This window comes from Crinia signifera, unplaced genomic scaffold, assembly GCF_055691185.1.
Source record: "Crinia signifera unplaced genomic scaffold, ASM5569118v1 HAP2_SCAFFOLD_80, whole genome shotgun sequence".
NCBI classification, from domain to species: Eukaryota; Metazoa; Chordata; class Amphibia; order Anura; family Myobatrachidae; genus Crinia; species Crinia signifera.
In genome coordinates this window covers 479,483-502,500 of record NW_028142708.1, presented here as the reverse complement: position 1 = coordinate 502,500, position 23,018 = coordinate 479,483, and the positions used below count along the sequence as shown (strand labels likewise).

The window sequence follows — 23,018 nt, the reverse complement described above, 5'->3', positions numbered from 1 at the left end:
AGGAACACGCCGCACTTGTGGTTCCGCAGCTCCCGGTGTGTGTGTGTGTGTGTATATATATATGTCACTTACAGCAGGAACACGCCGCACTTGTGGTTCTGCAGCTCCCGGTGTGTGTGTGTGTGTGTGTGTATATATATATATGTCACTTACAGCAGGAACACGCCGCACCTGTGGTTCCGCAGCTCCCGGTGTGTGTGTGTATATATATATATGTCACTTACAGCAGGAACACGCCGCACTTGTGGTTCCGCAGCTCCCGGTGTGTGTGTGTGTATATATATATTTGGCACTTACAGCAGGAACATGCCGCACTTGTGGTTCCGCAGCTCCCGGTGTGTGTGTGTGTGTGTGTATATATATATATGTCACTTACAGCAGGAACACGCCACACTTGTGGTTCCGCAGCTCCCGCTGTGTGTGTGTGTATATATATATATGTCACTTACAGCAGGAACACGCCACACTTGTGGTTCCGCAGCTCCCGGTGTGTGTGTGTGTGTGTGTGTGTATATATATACATATATATATTTGGCACTTACAGCAGGAACACGCCGCACTTGTGGTTCCGCAGCTCCCGGTGTGTGTGTGTGTGAGTATATATATATATGTCACTTACAGCAGGAACACGCCGCACTTGTGGTTCCGCAGCTCCCGGTGTGTGTGTGTATATATATATGTGGCACTTACAGCAGGAACACGCCGCACTTGTGGTTCCGCAGCTCCCGGTGTGTTGCCCAGGCCTCGATGGTCATCCTGCGGGGAAACACCCCCTCAGACTGGAAGAGTCGTGCGACGTCCTGAGGAAGCATTATATTCACACTGCTGTGTGTGCCCAGGCGCTCCCTGCAGAGGTACACAGACAGAGTCACACTACACAGCGGATTACTGGGGATTATGGGAGAGCCGGGGGGGGGGGGGTGTACCGATCATCGGATAGACACCACTAGACAAGCATTAACGTCAACATGACTGAAGGTTGACCGGGTCATTAGGTCGACATGGGTTTTTTTTGGCCCGAATGTCGACATGGACACTGACATTTTTCACCGCATTACCCTCGCTGCGCTCGGCACACTATGTTAATCACCCTCCGCGCCCTAGTGGATGGCAGGGCATGGAATACCACCTGTTGGCTCAAAAAAAAGTGAAAAACCCCATGTCTACCTGTCGACCGTACCCATGTCAACTTAATGCTTGTGTCGACCTAATGACCCTGTCGACATTCAGTCACGTCGACCTTCTTGCATGTCAGCCTTCAGTCATGTTGACCTAGAAGTGTCAATACAATGATTGTAGGGATTGGGTATGAAATGCTGACGCCGGAATCCCGACCACCGATGTGTCGACACGGGGGGACATGGATTGACAATTGCTGGATTTGCCCCCAGAAATCAAATATTCAGACTGTTAATTGGATGTTTGTTTTCTTACACCCCCCCATTTATAGAGGGGATTTCTTTTTGGGCGCACTTTTGTTATATTGGAATAGAGATGAGTGATATGATGGTTTAATATTAAAATGTAACTTTTATTGGGTTCGTAAGTAAAATCTATGACAGTCACCATCCGGTGGCTGTAACACACCTGGACATCCCGCAACACAACGCACAATAATAACATTTACAATTGACAATTTCAAAGTGAATCTTGTGTATCCGCCAATCACTGGCTGTCAATCACTCGGGACCTTTAAACATATAATCTGTTATTTATGCGTTTTGTTCTAATGCTGCCCATACACTAGTGAGATATTGCATGCAATCATTCAAGCTCAACCACATCTGGCCGATATATCGAATGATTGTATGCACAAAATGTGTACCATTCGACGCGATGCGCGGGTCGGGTCTCGCGGTCTTATGTGCTGCACATAATATTTATTGAGTTGCAGGAGCAATCTGGTGTTTAACCACATGCAATGCTCAAATGCAATCCGCTGGTGGGGGGTGGAGGGAATGGGGAGAAGGGGCCGGGGGGACCGCTGGCGGCGTGAGAGACGGCGGGCAGAGAGCGGCATTGTAGCTGTATCGCTAGTGGGGGTCAGTCAGTGGTGGCGGCAGAAGTGTTTAAAACACTGGGCAGCACTCTGATTGGCTGAGATAGCTCAGCCAATCAGAGGGCTGCACAGTTTTTAAATACTTCTACCGCTGACCTCTGCCGCCAAGATGGCATGCGACATCGGGTACTGTAGCACCACAAGATGCGATCGGGATGGACATCACACTTCAATGTTGCATCGAATCTGATCACACGAGGGTATGGGCAGAGTGAATAATGACGGTGAGGAGGTTCCGGTACACAAGAATAATGTAGAGAGATTTCACTAAATATTGCACAGAATTACATTAGTGAGATAGTGGTGTTATTTTATGAAACTGTGCACAAGATGTATTCAATAATACAGACGAATTTGTAGGATAGATCCACATATGGAGGCTGTTTATCAAAAACAGTGAGACCACGTAATGTTGTACTAGACACTAGTCTGAGACTGTGTACTGTGTATCATTTACTGTGTCCTGTGTATCATTTACTGTGTATCATTTACTGTGTACTGTGTATCATTTACTGTGTACTATGTATCATTTACTGTGTACTGTGTATCATTTACTGTGTATTGTGTATCATTTACTGTGTCCTGTGTATCATTTACTGTGTAATGTGTATCATTTACTGTGTACTGTGTATCATTTACTGTGTACTGTGTATCATTTACTGTGTATCATTTACATTTACTGTGTACTGTGTATCATTTACTGTGTACTGTGTATCATTTACTGTGTATCTTACTGTGTACTGTGTATCATTTACATTTACTGTGTATCATTTACTGTGTACTGTGTATCATTTACTGTGTACTGTGTATCATTTACATTTACTGTGTATCATTTACATTTACTGTGTACTGTGTATCATGTACTGTGTATCATTTAGGGCATATTTACTGTGTACTGTGTATCATTTACATTTACTGTGTACTGTGTATCATGTAATGTGTATCATTTACTGTGTACTGTGTATCATATAGGGCATATTTACTGTGTATCATTTACTGTGTACTGTGTTTCATTTACATTTACTGTGTACTGTGTATCATTTACGTGTACTGTGTACAGATGTATCGGGGCTTATCCTTGCTGGCGATCCGCCAGCAGCATGCTGCTGGCGGATCGCCAGCAATACGGCGCCTCTATCTGACTGAGACGTGCGTGCGTCCCCCACGCACGCGCGTCTCAGTATCCGGGCGGCGGCGCGGCGAGGCGGATGCAATACTGTCCGCCTCCCGCTCGACAGGGCTGGGGCGGACCTCTGGCCACTGTGGGGGGTGCGGTCGCCCAGTGTGGGCACCGGGCGACCGAGGGCAGCACCGTCGGAAGGGGACGCGCGCGTCCCCTTCCGGCATACAGTTGGCGGCAGGGCAGGGGATGGCGATGGCGACGCCATCGCCATCCCCTGTAAAGATGAATCCCGCTACATCTGTATCATTTACATTTACTGTGTACTGTGTATCATTTACTGTGTATCATTTACATTTACTGTGTACTGTGTATCATTTACTGTGTATCATTTACATTTACTGTGTACTGTGTATCATTTACTGTGTATCATTTACATTTACTGTGTACTGTGTTTCATTTACATTTACTGTGTATCATTTACGTGTACTGTGTATCATTTACTGTGTATCATTTACTGTGTACTGTGTATCATTTACGTGTACTGTGTATCATTTACATTTACTGTGTACTGTGTATCATTTACATTTACTGTGTACTGTGGATCATTTACATTTACTGTGTACTGTGGATCATTTACATTTACTGTGTATCATTTACTGTGTATCATTTACATTTACTGTGTACTGTGTATCATTTACTGTGTACTGTGTAACATTTACATTTACTGTGTACTGTGTAACATTTACATTTACTGTGTATTGTGGATCATTTACATTTACTGTGTACTGTGTATCATTTACTGTTTATCATTTACTGTGTACTGTGTATCATTTACATGTACTGTGTATCATTTAGGGCACATTTACTGTGTACTGTGTATCATTTACATTTACTGTGTATCATTTACTGTGTACTGTGTATCATTTACATTTACTGTGTATCATTTAGGGCACATTTACTGTGTACTGTGTATCATTTACATTTACTGTGTATCATTTACTGTGTACTGTGTATCATTTACATTTACTGTGTATCATTTAGTGTGTACTGTGTATCATTTACATTTACTGTGTATCATTTACTGTGTACTGTATATAATTTACATTTACTATGTATCATTTAGGGCACATTTACTGTGTACTGTGTATCATTTACATTTACTGTGTATCATTTAGTGTGTACTGTGTATCATTTACGTGTACTGTGTATCATTTACATTTACTGTGTACTGTGTATCATTTACATTTACTGTGTACTGTGTATCATTTACATTTACTGTGTATCATTTACTGTGTATCATTTACATTTACTGTGTACTGTGTATCATTTACATTTACTGTGTACATTTACTGTGTACTGTGGATCATTTACATTTACTGTGTATCATTTAGTGTGTACTGTGTATCATTTACATTTACTGTGTACTGTGGATCATTTACATTTACTGTGTATCATTTACTGTATATCATTTACATTTACTGTGTACTGTGTATCATTTACTGTGTACTGTGTAACATTTACATTTACTGTGTAACATTTACATTTACTGTGTACTGTGGCTCATTTACATTTACCAGAGCCGGCCTTAGGCATAGGCAAACTAGGCAATTGCCTAGGGCATTTGGAATGCATAGGGGCATCAGCAGCTTCTGCTGATTAAAATGATATGCAGCATGCCTATATTCTGTGTGTAAGTGAGGCTGTATCTGCATATGAAATAGTGTATTCATGGAAATCACTGTAACATAGCATTCCGTATGCAGGTACAGCCACAGTCGCACACAGAATATAGGCATGCCACATATATTTTAATCATCGGAAGCTCCTTGTGTGTCCTGGTCATAACAATGCAAATAAGATTCATTTTCAGCAAAAAAGGCACCCAACATTAGCAGAACTGGTCAGGAGCTGCATGGCCTATTGAGGCAAGATGTATGAGGAAACATCTGTATCCAAGCAGAGGCAGAGGTCACAGTGTTAGCGGCTGTGTGTATGCTGTCTGCGGGTGGGTTGGTTGTGCAATAGTTTTCAGGATATGTGCAAGGGGCATTATGTGTCTCATGTATAAATGCATTAATAATCTGTGACATGTGTAACAGGCATTATGTGTGTCATGTGTATAAGGGCATTAATAATGTGCACCATATGTGTAAGGGGCATTATGTGTGTCATTATGTGTATGAAGGGCATTAATAAAGGTTGGCATAATGTGTAAGGAGCATTATGGTTATAAGGACATTAATAATGTGTGTCATGTATAAGGGGCATTACTGTGCGGTATTATCAGGGGTGCCGAGAGAAAGGGGTAGGGGGTACAAATTACCCAGGCCAAAGTCTGATGGAAGGGCAGAGTGGGGGCCCCGGGCCCCCTCCCCTTAAGTGACAGCAGCAGCTGTAGCTCTTCTCCTCTGCCCAGCACACACTGCTTTGTGCTGGGTTGCAGTGCGGCCATGGAGGTGCTTAGAATAAAATATTTTCTCAGGATTTTTTTCTAAGGGTATAATGTGAATAATGTGAGGAGTAATGTATATAAGGTAAAGTGGTACTACTGTGTGATGTAACGTGAATAAGGGACACCATCGCATAATATAATGTGAATAAATTTGCACTACTTTGTGGCATAATTTGAATTGGGGGTACTATTGTGTGGCCATGCCCCTTCCCAGCAAGAACACACCCCTGTTTGGGCCGCGCACCGAATGTGTGCACTGTTTCTATTTAAATATTGCGGGTAGGAGCACCAAAATGATGACTGCTATGATGAGGGTTGATGGTGCTGGGAAAGGGGAGCAGGGTCAGAGGCGGAACTAGTGGCGGTGCTAGGGGGCACCACCCAAAATCTTGCCTAGGGCGTCATTTAGGCTAGGGCCGGCTCTGACATTTACGGTGTACTGTGGATCATTTACATTTACTGTGTATCATTTACTGTGTACTGTGTATCATTTACATTTACTGTGTATCATTTACATTTACTGTGTACTGTGTATCATTTACATTTACTGTGTATCATTTAGTGTGTACTGTGTATCATTTACATTTACTGTGTACTGTATATAATTTACATTTACTGTGTATCATTTACTGTGTACTGTATATAATTTACGGTACTTATGTAATATCTGGGCTCCCGTTTTTCTTATGAGACCGCGTCCCCTCGCTGCGCTCGCCACGCTTCCGGCACGGTGGCTCGCTGCGCTCGCCACACTATATAAAATCAACTCCATGCGTAGTTGGATAGTAGGGGTATGAAAAAATGGGGTGCATTTAACATGGGAGCCCAGATAATACATAAGTACCTAATTTACATTTACTGTGTATCATTTACTGTATATCATTTACATTTACTGTGTATCATTTACCGGGTATCATTTACTGTGTACTGTATATAATTTACATTTACTGTGTACTGTGTATCATTTACATTTACTGTGTACTGTATATAATTTACATTTACTGTGTATCATTTACTGTGTACTGTGTATCATTTACTGTGTATCATTTACTGTGTACTGTGTATCATTTACATTTACTGTGTATCATTTACTGTGTACTGTGTATCATTTACTGTGTACTGCGGATCATTTACATTTACTGTGTACTGTGTATCATTTATTGTGTACTGTGTATCATTTACTGTATATCATTTACATTTACTGTGTATCATTTACCGGGTATCATTTACTGTATATAATTTACATTTACTGTGTATCATTTACTGTGTACTGTATATCATTTACATTTACTGTGTATCATTTACTGTGTACTGTGTATCATTTACTGTGTATCATTTACTGTGTACTGTGTATCATTTACATTTACTGTGTATCATTTACTGTGTACTGCGGATCATTTACATTTACTGTGTACTGTGTATCATTTACTGTGTATAATTTACTGTGTACCGTGTATCATTTACATTTACTGTGTACTGTATATAATTTACATTTACTGTGTACTGTATATAACTTACATTTACTGTGTATCATTTACTGTGTACTGTGTATCATTTACATTTACTGTGTACTGTATATAATTTACATTTACTGTGTATCATTTACTGTGTATCATTTACTGTGTACTGCGGATCATTTACATTTACTGTGTACTGTGTATCATTTACTGTGTACTGTGTATCATTTACATTTACTGTATACTGTGTATCATTTACTGTGAATCATTTACATTTACTATGTATCATTTACTGTGTACTGTGTACTGTGTATCATTTACTGTGTACTGTGTAACATTTACATTTACTGTGTACTGTGTATCATTTATTGTGTACTGAGTATCATTTAGGGCACATTTGAGTGTCACATAAATAAGTCTAATTCTCGTGTCAGTAATTGTATGAACCACATAGCACTTGGTTCCCAGGTGTAGAGATACTGTAAGTATACCACGTGGGTCCCAACCCTTTCTGCTGACTCCGTCCTCTATGAGCGGACGGAGGTGAGAGCAGGGGAGGGCACGCTATGGAGGAAATGGAAATCAGCTCAGTGCTGCTATCAGTGCGTGGCGTTAGATCTACCCTGGTGTAATGATTGCAGGGATCTGGGCATTCGCCACCTGACGATCCAATCGGTGCTGGTGCAGACAGATATAGTGCAGAAGGAAGACATGGCAGGGGATGGAAGAAGAAAGAAATGTCAGATGGGAAAAAGGAACACAGCGTGTGGGGTCCCGAGTCTTCTGCTGCCGACCGTCTTCAGAACGAGTGGTCGGCCGGTGAGAGAGAGCCGGGACAGGCTAGTGTCAGGGTGAGAGTACTGTAGTTAGGGTGCAGGAGGAAGGCTGTGTGCGGTGTTAGGTCAGTGCTGGTGTCCGCACATTGCAGCGCCATCAGCCAGTCCTCGGTGCACTAGAATGGAGAGGGGGAAAGATACCTGGGGGGCTGAAGGGTCAGTAAGCAGTTTCGGCATACTTGCTGGAGGACGCGTTTCACCACGTGGGCTTGATCACCTGTAAGCCTGACGTGGACACACTTGTAAATGCCTCATTGAGTTTGAGGTCAGGTCACTAGCCTGGCAGAGCCCTGGGTTTATTCATGTTTAGGCTTTCATGCATATAATCTATGGAATGAGAACAAACCATCTGTTGTATTTGTTAAGGTTTAAGCCTGACATCAGTGTTCTGAGGCCCGAGAGCCGACAGTATATATGATTAATGTTTAATATATGACATTAAGACATCAGGAGAATAGTATAGGGATAGAGTACATGGTCCTTGGATGAAAATAGGGAGAGGACGTATAAGAAGGTTTATATTTTCCATATAATAATAAGTGAGTCCTAAGGCCCCCATACACTATGCGATTTTGGGCCGATAACCGGGTGAAATTGTCCCAAAATCGCAGGTGTGTGACATCTGATCCGATGCGCGGCCCCGTGAGCATCGGACCGGACCAGGGAGGTCGGACGGTCAGCACATACGAGCACGTCCGACTTCCCTGTATATATGCCTGACCGGGGGAGCAGTGGGGCGAGCGGTCATCATCATCTGCAGGACGACGGGGCATGCAGCTGGCGGCGAGACCTGACCTGGTGAATGCAGATATCAGCGGGACGGGCAGTGCAGTGGCGGTTCTCTGATTGGCTGAGAGGTCTCTCAATCAGAGAACAGCCGGTCATTTGACAGGTTATTTTAAAAATCTAATGCCCGCCACTGCACTGCCCGTCCCACTGATGATATCTGCATTCACCGGCCAGGTCAGGACCCGCTGCACGCCCCGGCGTCCCGCAGATGATGATGATGATGACTGCCCGCCCCCTGCTCCTCACTGCCGGCTGCAGTGATTTATCACATGTAAAAATTGGCCCATCAAGTGTCAAATTGTATGTGAGCCTCCAAGGTAGGGATGCCAATCCCGGAATCAATCCCCCCTCCAACCCTAAATCAATTGCTGGTGCGGGAATCCCTTCTGTATATACTAGGAGGCGGTAAGTGGCTGTTAGGAGCCGGGCTGTGCGGCGCACAGTAGAGGACCCAGGCAGAAGACTGTTAGCAGGCGGTGCGCTAATGCGGAGGACCGGGCCATGTAGTGCAGAGGAGAGGACCGGACGTGCAGCTGTCAGGAGGCGGTGCACAGAAGAGGTCCCGAGCCGTGGAACACAGAGGAGAGGACCCGAGCTTGCAGTGTCAGGAGCCGTCCTGGAGGCGATGTGCTGCAGAGGAGAGGACAGGCGTGCGGCTGTCAGGAACCGGGCTAGAGGCGGTGAGATGTTGAGGAACCGGAGGAGGCCTTGCGGTGATCGGCAGGCAGGCTGTGCAGTGTGACCTCTGACATCATGTCACGCTGCGCACGGCCGGGGTCAGTAGCAGCCGGAAAGTGTCTGAGTAGATGCTCAGACGCTGCATTGGACCTTCCAATCTCGGGATTCAAATCCCGGTGTTTTTAGGGACAAATTCTGGGATGCTGCCGATCCCGGGATTGGCCACCCTACTCCCGGTGAGATGCCGGGCGGCTCACAGGAGAATTGGGTCCAACTTGTCGGCCTAAAGTATGGTTTGGTTTGTTTATTATCAGAGTTAAGGCCCATACACACACTACGATGTCTTCTTATGATGATGAATGACCCCATAATAAATCACCTCCTGAACAACCCAGAACGACTTCTCTTCCTTCAGGGTCCTTTAGGAGGTAAATCTTTTAACGTCCTTTAGTGTTCATGCTGCTAATGATGGACGACTCCCAACGATGCGCGTACCCGTGGGTGGTTAAAGACCAAAGCCATCGTCCACGCATGCAGGTCAATTTGTGAGGGCCCCATATTTATCAACAGATGGTAATAAATGTATGTAAAACATATTACTTAGACAGTAAAGATGGGCCCCATAGCAGCTGCACCCCTTGCACCTATGGTAGTTACGCCTTTGGGTGAGAGTATGGGGGTACTAGCAAAGAGATGATGGTGGTATTAGTGTATATGTTATTGGTGCATGATCTGAACGGGAAGGTGATATGAGTTATGGTGTAATTGATGCAGGGAGATGGGATTGGATGGTGAACGTTTGGTTGGGGAGAGAAAAGGAGGAGGAGGAAAAGGGGGGGGGGATTAATATGAATGTGTAGATCTGTGTTTATGGGAACACCCTGTTTGTGGAGGTGGGGTGTCGGTATAGGTGTATGTATTATTGAATACATCTTGTGCACAGTTTCATAAAATAACACCACTATCTCACTAATGTAATATTTGCATAAATTATGTGCAATATTTTGCGGAATCACTTGACATTTTTCTTGTGTACCGGAACCTCCTCACCGTCATTATTCACTCTTAGAACAAAATGCATAAATAACGGATTATATGTTTAAAGGTCCCGAGTGATTGACAGCCAGTGATTGGCGGATACACAAGATTCACTTTGAAATTGTCAATTGTAAATGTTGTTATTGTGTGTTGTGTTGCGGGATGTCCAGGTGTGTTACAGCCACCGGATGGTGACTGTCATAGATTTTACTTAAGAACCCAATTAAAGTTACATTTTAATATTAAACCATCATATCACTCATCTCTATTCCAATATAACAAAAGTGCGCCCCCCAAAAAAGAAATCCCCATTGTTAATTGGATGTTTGTTTTCTTACACCCCCCCATCTATAGTTTGAGAATAACCCATGCAGCAAGCCTCTCTAGGCATTGCCACCCCGAGACTCAGGTGCACAGGCCCTTGGCACTGCCACCCCCGAGACTCTGGTGCACAGACCCTAGGCATTGCCACCCCTGAGACTCCGGTGCACAGACGCTAGGCAATGCCACCCCCGAGATTCAGCTGCACAGACGCTAGGCATTGCCACCCCCAAGACTCAGGTGCACAGGCGCTTGGCATTGCCACCCCGAGACTCAGGTGCACAGACGCTAGGCATTGCCACCACTGAGACTCAGGTGCACAGACGCTAGGCATTGCCACCCAGAGACTCAGGTGCACAGGCCCTAGGCATTGCCACCCCCGAGACTCCGGTGCACAGATGCTAGGCATTGCCACCCCCAAGACTCAGGTGCACAGGCGCTTGGCATTGCCACCCCCGAGACTCAGGTGCACAGACGCTAGGCATTGCCACCACCGAGACTCAGGTGCACAGACGCTAGGCATTGCCACCCAGAGACTCAGGTGCACAGGCCCTAGGCATTGCCACCCCCGAGACTCCGGTGCACAGACGCTAGGCATTGCCACCCCCCAGACTCAGGTGCACAGAGCTTTCTACCCCAGCACAGGACAATATGTCACCCCTCAGTATGAGCTACTAATGGTGTAATCCCCACCACAAGAATCTAGCTAATGTCAGACCTGTATATAGGCCCCAGGCGCTGGAAGTTCTCCTCCATGACGTGGTGCATACGCTGGAAGCTGTTTCTTCTCCAGAACTGGAAGAGGTTGTACCAGGGGTTGCGGCCAGTGGTGGGGATGGCCTGGTATGGTAGAGTCTGGCTGCTGGCAGCGATATCTGAGGTGGCTTCCTGGATGAAAGGGACTGTGGACATCCGGGACAGCCCCATCATGAGAAGATTTGTAGGTTCCCAGGGTTGGTGTTTAAAAAAACAGGAGCTGACGTGTCGCAGAACTGTTCTCTCCAACATGGCTGCTGGACCGGCACTCTGTCTCTTGCGCTATGCCTGGATTCTCATCACTTCATACAGCCTTTCCTGCAAATACTGTCTAATTCCCTCCCTCGCACCCTGCTGTGCCTCCCTCACACCCTGCTGTGCCTTCCTCACACCCTGCTGTGCCTGCCTCTCACCCTGCTGTGCCTCCCTCACACACTGCTGTGCCTCCCTCTCACCCTGCTGTGCCTCCCTCTCCCCCTGCTGTGCCTCCCTCTCACCCTGCTGTGCCACCCTCTCACCCTGCTGTGCCTCCCTCACACCCTGCTGTGCCTCCCTCTCACCCTGATGTGCCTCCCTCTCCCCCTGCTGTGCCTCCCTCTCCCCCTGCTGTGCCTCCCTCACACCCTGCTGTGCATCCCTCTCACCCTGCTGTACCTCCCTCTCACCCTGCTGTGCTCCCTCTCACCCTGCTGTGCCTCCCTCACACCCTGCTGTACCTCCCTCTCACCCGATGTGCCTCCCTCACACCCTGCTGTACCTCCCTAATACCCTGCTGTACCTCCCTAATACCCTGCTGTGCCTCCCTCTCACCCCGATGGGCCTCCCTCTCACCCTGCTGTACCTCCCTCTCACCCCAATGTGCCTCCCTCTCACCCTGTTGTGCCCTCTCACCCTGTTGTGCCTTCCTCTGACTCTTCTGTCCCTTTGCCTCACCCTCCTGTGCCTCTCTCACCCACTGATGCTGCGTCTCTCCCTCAGCCACCACTCGCTCAGTCTCACCCCGATGTTCTGTATCATTCTCATATACACCAGTTATCACCAGATCTTTCCATGACACTGAGTCTTCTCCTCCCTCGGACCACCCTGTCTCCCCTCTATGACCTCTTGCTGCGTTTATTATCTCGCCGCCATGTAACAGTCTGATGATTGAAGAGATATTCAAAGCATCATTATCAGCTCAAACAACATTGTGTTAATTAGAAAAACTCAGACATCACAGAAATAATCTGCATAACCGCAAAATGAAGGTCATTCGGGAGGGACAGTGCGGATATATTGGGCACATCTGCTGGTGTGCTCCTGGGGTGTAATAACGACATCAAATCTGCTGATCCATGTGGTGCAGCGTATTCCACAGGTGCATCTACCCGTCCCATACACATGCTGCGTCCATTCCCCTCCTCACATCATGTCACTGCCCTGTCACATGCAGCCCTGTCCTAACCGACACATCACTCATCTCCTGATATACTCTGTGCTGCTGGGGTCCCAGCTCCTCCCACTATATAACCACCAGTCTGTGGCTTCCTGCTGCCCCTATTCCCCTCCTCACATCATGTCACTGCCCTGTCACATGCAGCCCTGTCCTCACTGACACATCCCTCATCTCCTGATATACTCTGTGCTGCTGGGGACCCTGCTCCTCCCACTATATAACGCTCAGTCTGTGGCTTCCCGCTGCCCCCATTCCCCTCCTCACATCATGTCACTGTCCCTCTCACATGCAGCCCTGTCCTCACTGAGACATTCCTCATGTCCTGATATACTCTGTGCTGCTGGGGACCCTGCTCCTCCCACTATATAACTCTCAGCCTGTGGCTTCCTGCGGCCCCCATTCCCCTCCTCACATCATGTCACTGTCCCTCTCACATGCAGCCCTGTCCTCACTGACACATTCCTCATGTCCTGATATACTCTGTGCTGCTGGGGACCCTGCTCCTCCCACTATATAACTCTCAGTCTGGGGCTTCCTGCTGCGTCCATTCCCCTCCTCACATCATGTCACTGCCCCTGTCACATGCAGCCCTGTCCTCACTGACACATCCCTCATCTCCTGATATACTCTGTGCTGCTGGGGACCCTGCTCCTCCCACTATATAACTCTCAGTCTGTGGCTTCCTGCTGCCTCCATTCCCCTCCTCACATCATGTCTCTACCCCTGTCACATGCAGCCCTGTCCTCACTGACACATCACTCATCTCCTGATATACTCTGTGATGCTGGGAACCCTGCTCCTCCCACTATATAACTCTCAGTCTGTGGCTTCCTGCTGCCTCCATTCCCCTCCTCACATCATGTCACTGCCCCTGTCACATGCAGCCCTGTCCTCACTGACACATCACCCATCTCCTGATATACTCTGTGCTGCTGGGATCCTGCCCCTCCCACTATATAACTCTCAGTCTGTGGCTTCCTGCTGCCTCCATTCCCCTCCTCACATCATGTCACTGCCCCTGTCACATGCAGCCCTGTCCTCACTGACACATCACTCATCACTTGTTTGTATATTCCCTTTTTGCGAGTTTGATACCCCCTTGACTCGGGGTATCAAACTCGCAAAAAGGGAATATACAAACAAGCTGACACACAACCTCACAGCAAAGGACCCTGCGGCAGTATGGAAGGGCATGCAAAACATAACAAATTACAAGAAAGCCCAAACACAGTCTGAAACCAGCCATGAACTTGCAGAAGACCTGAACAAGTTCTACTGCAGATTTGAGCAGGCCGTACCTCCCCCACTCCATCCCAAAGACCACCACACCCAGGCCCTCCACTTGGACCAAGGCGAGGTAGAAGTAGTACTCAAAAGAATAAAACCTAAGAAGGCTGCAGGACCGGATGGTGTGTCACCATCCAGCCTTAGGACCTGTGCAGCTCAGCTCGCCCCCATCTTCACAACGATATTCAACTCCTCCCTGGACTTGTGCAAGGTTCCTGCCTGCTTCAAACGCTCTATCATCATCCCGGTCCCTAAGAAAACACCCACGAAGGACCTAAATGACTTCAGGCCAATTGCACTAACCTCAGTGGCCATGAAAGCATTTGAAAGACTAGTACTGAAGCACCTGAAAGAAGTGACAAACTCTCACCTTGACCCCATGCAGTTTGCCTACCGGGCGAACAGAAGTGTAGAGGATGCGGTCAACCTCGGGCTGCACCATATTTTACAACACCTCGACCACCAAGGCACCTATGCAAGAGTCCTATTCGTGGACTTCAGCTCAGCATTTAATACTATCGTTCCCAGCATCTTGCAGCCAAAACTCCTCTCCTTAGGAGTCCCAGGATCAACATGCTCATGGATAGTGGACTTTCTAACAGCAAGGGAACAGGTGGTCAAAGCCGGCGCCTTCTCGTCCAGCACACGAACAATCAGTACTGGAGCCCCCCAAGGATGCGTCCTCTCCCCTCTGCTCTTCTCTCTCTACACGAATGACTGCACCTCAGCTGAGCAGTCAGTGAAAATCATCAAATTCGCAGATGACACCACTATCATCGGCCTAATCAAGGATAGTGATGAGACCGCGTACAGGCATGCAGTGGAGAAGCTGACACAGTGGTGCAGCAGCAACAACCTCAATCTAAACCCCACCAAAACAGTTGAGATGGTGGTCGACTACAGGAAAAAACCAAATGCACTAGCCCCGCTAACAATAGCCAACGCAGTGGTGTCGCGGGTTGATTCCTTCAAATTCCTAGGGACAACCATGTCCAGTGACCTAAGATGGGGATTAAACACAACCACAAACATCAAAAAGGCCCAACAGCGCCTGTTCTTCCTGAGGCAACTCAGGAAATTCAACATCCCAAAGGAGCTGCTGTGCGTATTTTACACCGCCATCGTGGAGTCTGTCTTATGTTCCTCGATCACAATCTGGTACGGTGGCGCAAGCGAGAACGACAAACAAAAACTGCAGAGGGTAGTGAAGACTGCGGAAAGGATCATAGGGACCGACCTCCCCCCGATAAGGGATCTGTTCTCATCCAGGGTAAGGAAACGTGCTGAGAAGATTGCAAACGACAAGCTGCATCCCGGTCACAAACTGTTCGACATCCTACCATCCAGAAGACGGTTCAGGTCCATCCCCGTCAAAACGTCCAGATCAGCAAGAAGCTTCTTTCCGTTAGCCGTCCATCACCTGAACAATCCAACCAAAGCGAATGCAATCCCAATATCAACAGCCAAACAACGTGTCCCTACTTGGCGACCTGACCACCATAGTCGTAGCTAGAAATTAAATGCTTGTAATGTCTTTATGTAATATATGTAATGTCTCCCTCCCCCCCTTTTCATCCCTGCTTGATGCTGCACTGTAATCCACAAAAAATTCCTAGTGTGCGCAAGCACACATGGCCAATAAAGTTGATTCTATTCTATTCTATATTCTCATCTCCTGATATACTCTGTGCTGCTGGGGACCCTGCTCCTCCCACTACATAACTCTCAGTCTGTGGCTTCCTGCTGCCTCCATTCCCCTCCTCACATCATGTCACTGCCCCTGTCACATGCAGCCCTGTCCTCACTGACACATCACTCATCTCCTGATATACTCTGTGCTGCTGGGGACCCTGCTCCTCCCACTATATAACTCTCAGCCTGTGGCTTCCTGCGGCCCCCATTCCACTCCTCACATCATGTCACTGCCCCTGTCACATGCAGCCCTGTCCTCACTGACACATCACTCATCTCCTGATATACTCTGTGCTGCTGGGGACCCTGCTCTCCCCACTATATAACTCACAGTCTGTGGCTTCCTGCTGCCCCCATTCCCCTCCTCACATCATGTCACTGCCCCTGTCACATGCAGCCCTGTCCTCACTGACACATCACTCATCTCCTGATATACTCTGTGCTTCTGGGGACCCTGCTCCTCCCACTATATAACTCTCAGTCTGTGGCTTCCTGCTGCCCCCATTCCCCCCGTCACATCATGTCACTGCCCCTGTCACATGCAGCCCTGTCCTCACTGACACATCACTCATCTCCTGATATACTCTGTGCTGCTGGGGATCCTGCTCCTCCCACTATATAACTCTCAGTCTGTGGCTTCCTGCTGCCTCCATTCCCCCCCCTCACATCATGTCACTGCTTCTGTCACATGCAGCCCTGTCCTCACTGACACATCACTCATCTCCTGATATACTCTGTGCTGCTGGGGACCCTGCTCCTCCCACTATATAACTCTCAGTCTGTGGCTTCCTGCTGCCCCCATTCCCCCCCTCACATCATGTCACTGCCCCTGTCACATGCAGCCCTGTCCTCACTGATACATCACTCATCTCCTGATATACTCTGTGCTGCTGGGTACCCTGCTCCTCCCACTATATAACTCTCCGTCTGTGGCTTCCTGCTGCCCCCATTCCCCTCCTTACATCATGTCACTGCCCCTGTCACATGCAGCCCTGTCCTCACTGACACATCACTCATCTCCTGATATACTCTGTGCTGCTGGGGACCCTGCTCCTCCCACTATATAACTATCAGTCTGTGGCTTCCTGCTGCCCCCATTCCCTCCTCACATCATGTCACTGCCCTTGTCACATGCAGCCCTGTCCTCACTGACACATCCCTCATCTCCTGATATACTCTGTGCTGCTGGGGACCCAGCTCCTCCCACTATATAACTCTCAGTCTGTGACTTCCTGCTGCCTCCATTCCTCTCCTCACATCATGTCACTGCCCCTGTCACACGCAGCCCTGTCCTCACTGACACACCACTCATCTCCTGATATACTCTGTGCTGCTGGGTACCCTGCACCGCCCACTATATAACTCTCAGTCTGGGGCTTCCTGCTGCCTCCATTCCCCTCCTCACATCATGTCACTGCCCCTGTCACATGCAGCCCTGTCCTCACTGACACATCACTCATCTCCTGATATACTCTGTGCTGCTGGGGACCCTGCTCCTCCCACTATATAACTCTCAGTCTGTGGCTTCCTGCTGCCCCCATTCCCCCCCTCACATCATGTCACTGCCCCTGTCACATGCAGCCCTGTCCTCACTGACACATCCCTCATCTCCTGATATACTCTGTGCTGCTGGGGACCCTGCTCTCCCCACTATATAACTCACAGTCTGTGGCTTCCTGTTGCCTACATTCCCCCCCTCACATCATGTCACTGCCCCTGTCACATGCAGCCGTGTCCTCACTGACACATCACTCCTCTCCTGATATACTCTGTGCTGCTGGGGACCCTGCTCCTCCCACTATATAACTCTCAGTCTGTGGCTTCCTGCTGCCTCCATTCCCCCCCTCACATCATGTCACTGCTTCTGTCACATGCAGCCCTGTCCTCACTGACACATCACTCATCTCCTGATATACTAATGTCAACCTGCTCTCCCATCAACCTGCTCTCCCATCAACCTGCGTTGCATCCCTGGTGCCCGTTGCTCGGCAACCAGAGATGCTCAAATACTTTCGCCAGCAGTGTTTCTGCCGGGCGCTTGGTAGGGCAACAGGAGATGCCGGGATAACACGCGCTCCCGCAGGTGTATCACTCAACCAGAGGGGCGAGCTGTATCAGCTGATAATTGGTTGCATGCCCTGGGCCTGGTATTCTCTGTGCACCCGGCAGGGTCCCATTTACCCCATCTGAGTTCTATCTTGCGTTTTGACCTTGTTATGTCTTAGTGTGGTTTGCAGTGCATTGTGTGGTGTTACTTTGTGTTGCCTTGCTTTCCTATATTTGCGACTTGGTCACGTGTGGCCTGCGACGTGGTCATCAACTTATTCCCCCCCCCCCCACCCCGGAATCGGCTCAGGAGCCGTTAACTAGTGTCATTCCCAGTTAGGCCCTGTTAGCCAATTTCACCTTTTGATCTCCCCTGGTGAATCGCCAGTACCTTGTCCACTGTAAGACCTGATTGAACCAGAGTTGGGGCACACAATATTCGCCCCGCCAAACGTGGCAATAATAGGTGAAGACTTAGCATCCGCAGGTAGTTGTCATTCTTCAGGGCAGACCATCAGAGTTAGCGTAGGACTCACTGTGGCCATTCTAAACAGCGGTAATGGCTGCTGGGTTCGCACCCGAAACCTTAACAGTATCACTGGCCCTAACAGATATATTTGGTTTAAATTAGAGATGTGCGGGCTCGGATTTCAGAGATCCGAGCCCCCACGGACGTCATCATTCCGAGCCCGATTCCGAGCAGCGCTCGGAGATTCCCGCCTGACTCGGTCCGTCCGCGTGATTAGAACGTCATCTCCCGGCGTCGGATTTCGCGAGGCTTTATAAGCGGCTGCCGCGCCCGCCATCTTCACTCCAGTCAAGTAGTGGGTTGGGAGAGGGTGTGTTGGTGCTGCTGCTGGGGCTTAAACTTGAGGTTGACCTTGAGCTTTTGTAATCGCTGGTGCTGTCTCTCAGTCCTGCTGTGTAGTCTAACTGTAGTACTACTGTCTCCTCTGTGCGGTCTACCTCTGGTGTGCTGCTGTGCTGTAATTAATTATTTTATTTGCTGGGGCTGTCTCCCTCAGTGCTGCTGTGTACTCTGTTCTCCTCTGCTTAGGAGAACAGTCTAACTGTGTACTTGCCTGTAGTACTACTGTCTCCTCTGTGCTGGGGCATACCTCTGGTGCTGTGCTGTGCCATTTATTATATATATTAATAATTAATTAATTATATTAAATAAATATATATATATAGTCCACTGGTGCTGCCTGCACTGAATCTGCCAGTCTGGTGGTCTGTGGTCTGGGGCTCACTGCCTAATAAATAATACTGCCGTATATCTAGTTACCTGTGTGGTCTGGGGCTCACTGCCTTATACTGCCGTATCTACCGTCTGGTCTGGGGCTCACTGCCTAATAAAATACTGCCGTATATCATTATCTACCTGTGTGGTCTGGGGCTCACTGCCTAATAAATAATAAAATACCTAATAATTAAATTTTACCTGAGTTGTCCCCCCTCCAGTGTGTACTCCGAAAGAGTATTCAGTGCAGCGGGGAACCTGGTCAGTGAGCGGCGAAGGAGGTTGCTCCCGAAAAATGTTGAGAAAATGATGTTTATAAAAATGAATTATCACTTATTCAATGAAGACCAGGAATTGCCTCCAGAGATTATAACGGGACCTGTGATTGTGGAGTCCAGCGGGGACGAATTGATAATCTCTGAGAATGAGGAAGTACACACTGAAGGGGGCGAGGAATCAGAGGAGGAGGAGGATGATGATGAGTGACGATGACATCTTGTTGCTGTAGAGCCAGTTTATACAGGGAGATATTATGAATTGGTTTATTTTTTGTGGGGGCCCAAACAAACCAATCATTTCAGCCACAGTTTTGTAGGCCCTGTCACTGAAATGTTTGGTTTGTTAAAGTGTGCATGTCCTATTTTCGCAACATAAGGGTGGTTGGGAGGGCCCAAGGACAATTCCATCTTGCATCACCATTCATTATTCCTACTGCTGAGAGTCATTCACTTGTCTTTTCAATGCATACAACTGTTTGCATTCCACTTGATTGCTGCACCAATCGCCCACTGCTGGTTGCAGCTCTCACCCTGCATTCATTTGGGAATCATGGGTGAGAATGTGATCTCCCTGACCTGGGGGAGTCAGGGCTGGGGCAGGAAGGCTGCAATTACACTTCTTTTTGGGCGGCTAAACTTTTTTGTGGGCGGCTGCAATAAAACTTCTTTTTGGGCGGCTAAACTTTTTGGTGGGCGGCTGCAATGAAACTTCTTTTTGGGCGGCTAAACTTTTTGGGGGTGGCTGCAATTACACTTCTTTTTGGGCAGCTAAACTTTTTTGTGGGCGGCTGCAATTAAACTTCTTTGGGGGCACAGGGGCACAGGGGGTATCCTGTAGTGGGCTGCCACACATTTTTTTAAATATGGCTATCCACAGGTTGTTCAGTCTGCCATTTGAGATTGGGATCTTTCATCACAGAGACAAACTGCACATCAGGGTCAGGATCAGGCAGGTTGTTAAACGGGGTTTCGACCATGAATCAATCACATCATAAAATTAATTAATAATCAATCAATCAGAATCAGAATCAAGCCAGATAGGGGTCTTGTTAAATATTAAACTGACCAAAACAGATACACACCCAACTAGTACTGCCTCATCTACCTGTCTGGTCTGGTGCCCACTGCTGAGAGGCAATCAAACTTCTTTGTGGGCGGCTGCATTTACACTTCTTTGTGGGCGGCTGCAATTACACTTCTTTTTGGGTGGCTGCAATTACACTTCTTTGGGGGTGGCTGCAATTACACTTCTTTTTGGGCGGCTAAATTTTTTTGTGAGCGGCTGCAATTACACTTCTTTGTGGGCAGCTGCAATTACACTTCTTTTTGGGCGGCTGCAATTAAACTTCTTTGGGGTCGGCTGCAATTACACTTATTTTTGGGCGGCTGCAATTAAACTTCTTTGTGGGCGGCTGCAATTACACTTCTTTTTGGGCGGCTGCAATTACACTTCTTTGGGGGCGGCTGCAATTACACTTCTTTTTGGGCGGCTAAACTTTTTTGTGGGCGGCTGCAATTACACTTCTTTGTGGGCGGCTGCAATTACACTTCTTTTTGGGTGGCTGCAATTAAACTTCTTTGGGGGCGGCTGCAATTACACTTCTTTTTGGCGGCTGCAATTAAACTTCTTTGTGGGCGGCTGCAATTACACTTCTTTTTGGGCGGCTGCAATTAAACTTCTTTGGGGGCGGCTGCAATTACACTTCTTTGGGGGCGGCTGCAATTACACTTCTTTTTGGGCGGCTAAACTTTTTGGTGGGCGGCTGCAATTAAACTTCTTTGTGGGTGGCTGCAATTACACTTCTTTTTGGGTGCCTAAACTTTTTTGTGGGCGGCTGCAATTAAACTTCTTTGTGGGCGGCTGCAATTACACTTCTTTTTGGGCGGCTGCAATTAAACTTCTTTGGGGGCGGCTACAATTACACTTCTATTTGGGCGGCTGCAATTACACTTCTTTGGGGGCGGCTGCAATTACACTTCTTTTTGGGCGGCTAAACTTTTTTTTACCTGTCTGGTCTGGTGCCCACTGCTGAGAGTAATTCGTATGAGGGACTTGTCTTTGAAATGCATTTAACTGTTTGCATTCCACTGATTGCTGCACCAATCGCCCACTGCTCCTCGGCTACACTGTGTAAACAGTGCACAATCAAGCCAGATAGGGGTCTTGGTGCTTGTTTTGAGGTTGTAACAGGGGAGTGCAGCTACGAGTCGTAACACCTAGAGAGAAGATCAGTACTTCTCTACTGGCAAAGGACATCCTCCTCGACAGAGCGCGCAGCTTCACGAGGGACGCATGTGAAGCAGTGAGCAAAGGGAACACCCGCCTAGCAAGCCAGATCACCTGAATCCACCCTAGCGATCAATAGAGTTACAGAAGTCGCAGCCAGATAGAACTCTTCCAGCTGCCACCTAGTCATTGATTAGCCCCCTCCCCTCCACCCATTAGGCAATGATTGACGAGACGAATGGTAATAATAAATAATAAATTAATAATTACTAATCACCAAATTAAAAATCAGATGAAATTAATTAATTATAAATAATCATAATCACAATCAAGACAGATAGGGGTCTTATGAAATATTAAACTGACCAAAACAGATACACACTCTGCACCATCGAGCAGGTGATCGCTGACATGCCAGGTGCAACGGTCTTTAGCACCCTGGGTTTTGGAAGATCCCTCTGGACAGAGCCTCTTCCTTGCTTACTGCCTTCATGACCCCTATTGGGTGCTACGTCTTCCTACGCATGCCCTATGGCATCACAACGGGCAGCAAAGTTTTCCAGCGCTGCATTGAGCAACAGTTCGCTGGCTCTCCCTGTGATATCATCACTGTCAGCATTCCTTATCTGCACAGCCGGGTCCATCAGTTACTGCCACTGCTGCAACCAATGCTAGTGATGGTTACGCATGCCCTATGGCATCACCACGGGCAGCTAAGTTTTCCAGCGCTGCATGGAGCAACAGTTCGCTGGCTCTCCCTGTGACATCATCGCTGTCAGCATTCCTTATCTGCACAGCCGGGTCCATCAGTTACTGCCACTGCTGCAACCAATGCTAGTGATGGTTTACATTACATTACATCTTCCATCTGCCACCTTAAAATTGATTAGCCCCCTCCCCTAAACCCATTATCAATGATTTAAGAGACGACTGGTAATAAATGAATAATAATTACAAAATTAAACAATCAGATTACATTAATTAATCATAATCACACAATCAAGCCAGATAGGGGTCTTGTTGGATGTTAAAGTGATCAAAACAGTTACACACTTGCAGACAAACTCTGTGCTGCACAAAATGCCCACCGCTCCTTGGCTGCACATGGAAAACAGTGCATGATCAAGCCAGATAGGGATCTTTTATGGGCCTATTTTTTTAAACTGCCATCCTGTCTGCCGCTGCAGTGCCACTCTTACATGAGCCACGTGTTTGTGCCGCACACTTGTGTGGCTTAGCATAGTTATCCAGCTACCTCAGTGCAAACTTTTGCCCTAAAAACAATATTGTGAGGTGTTCAG

The 23,018-nt window shown here is 47.6% G+C and overlaps 1 protein-coding gene across 1 annotated transcript in view; it reads right to left on the bottom strand.

Annotated features, from left to right (window-relative positions):
* LOC146056334 (cytochrome P450 11B, mitochondrial-like) overlaps window positions 1-11,968 on the bottom strand; it is a 52,533-nt gene extending 40,565 nt beyond the window's left edge. Inside the window, exons 1-2 of the mRNA XM_083168391.1 lie at window positions 11,472-11,968; window positions 691-846 (exon numbers count right to left, since the gene is read on the bottom strand). Coding sequence (XP_083024517.1) covers window positions 691-846; window positions 11,472-11,761 — 446 coding nt within the window. The 5' untranslated portion in view covers window positions 11,762-11,968. The remainder of the gene's footprint in view (window positions 1-690; window positions 847-11,471) is intronic.
* Window positions 11,969-23,018: the final 11,050 nt, after the last annotated feature.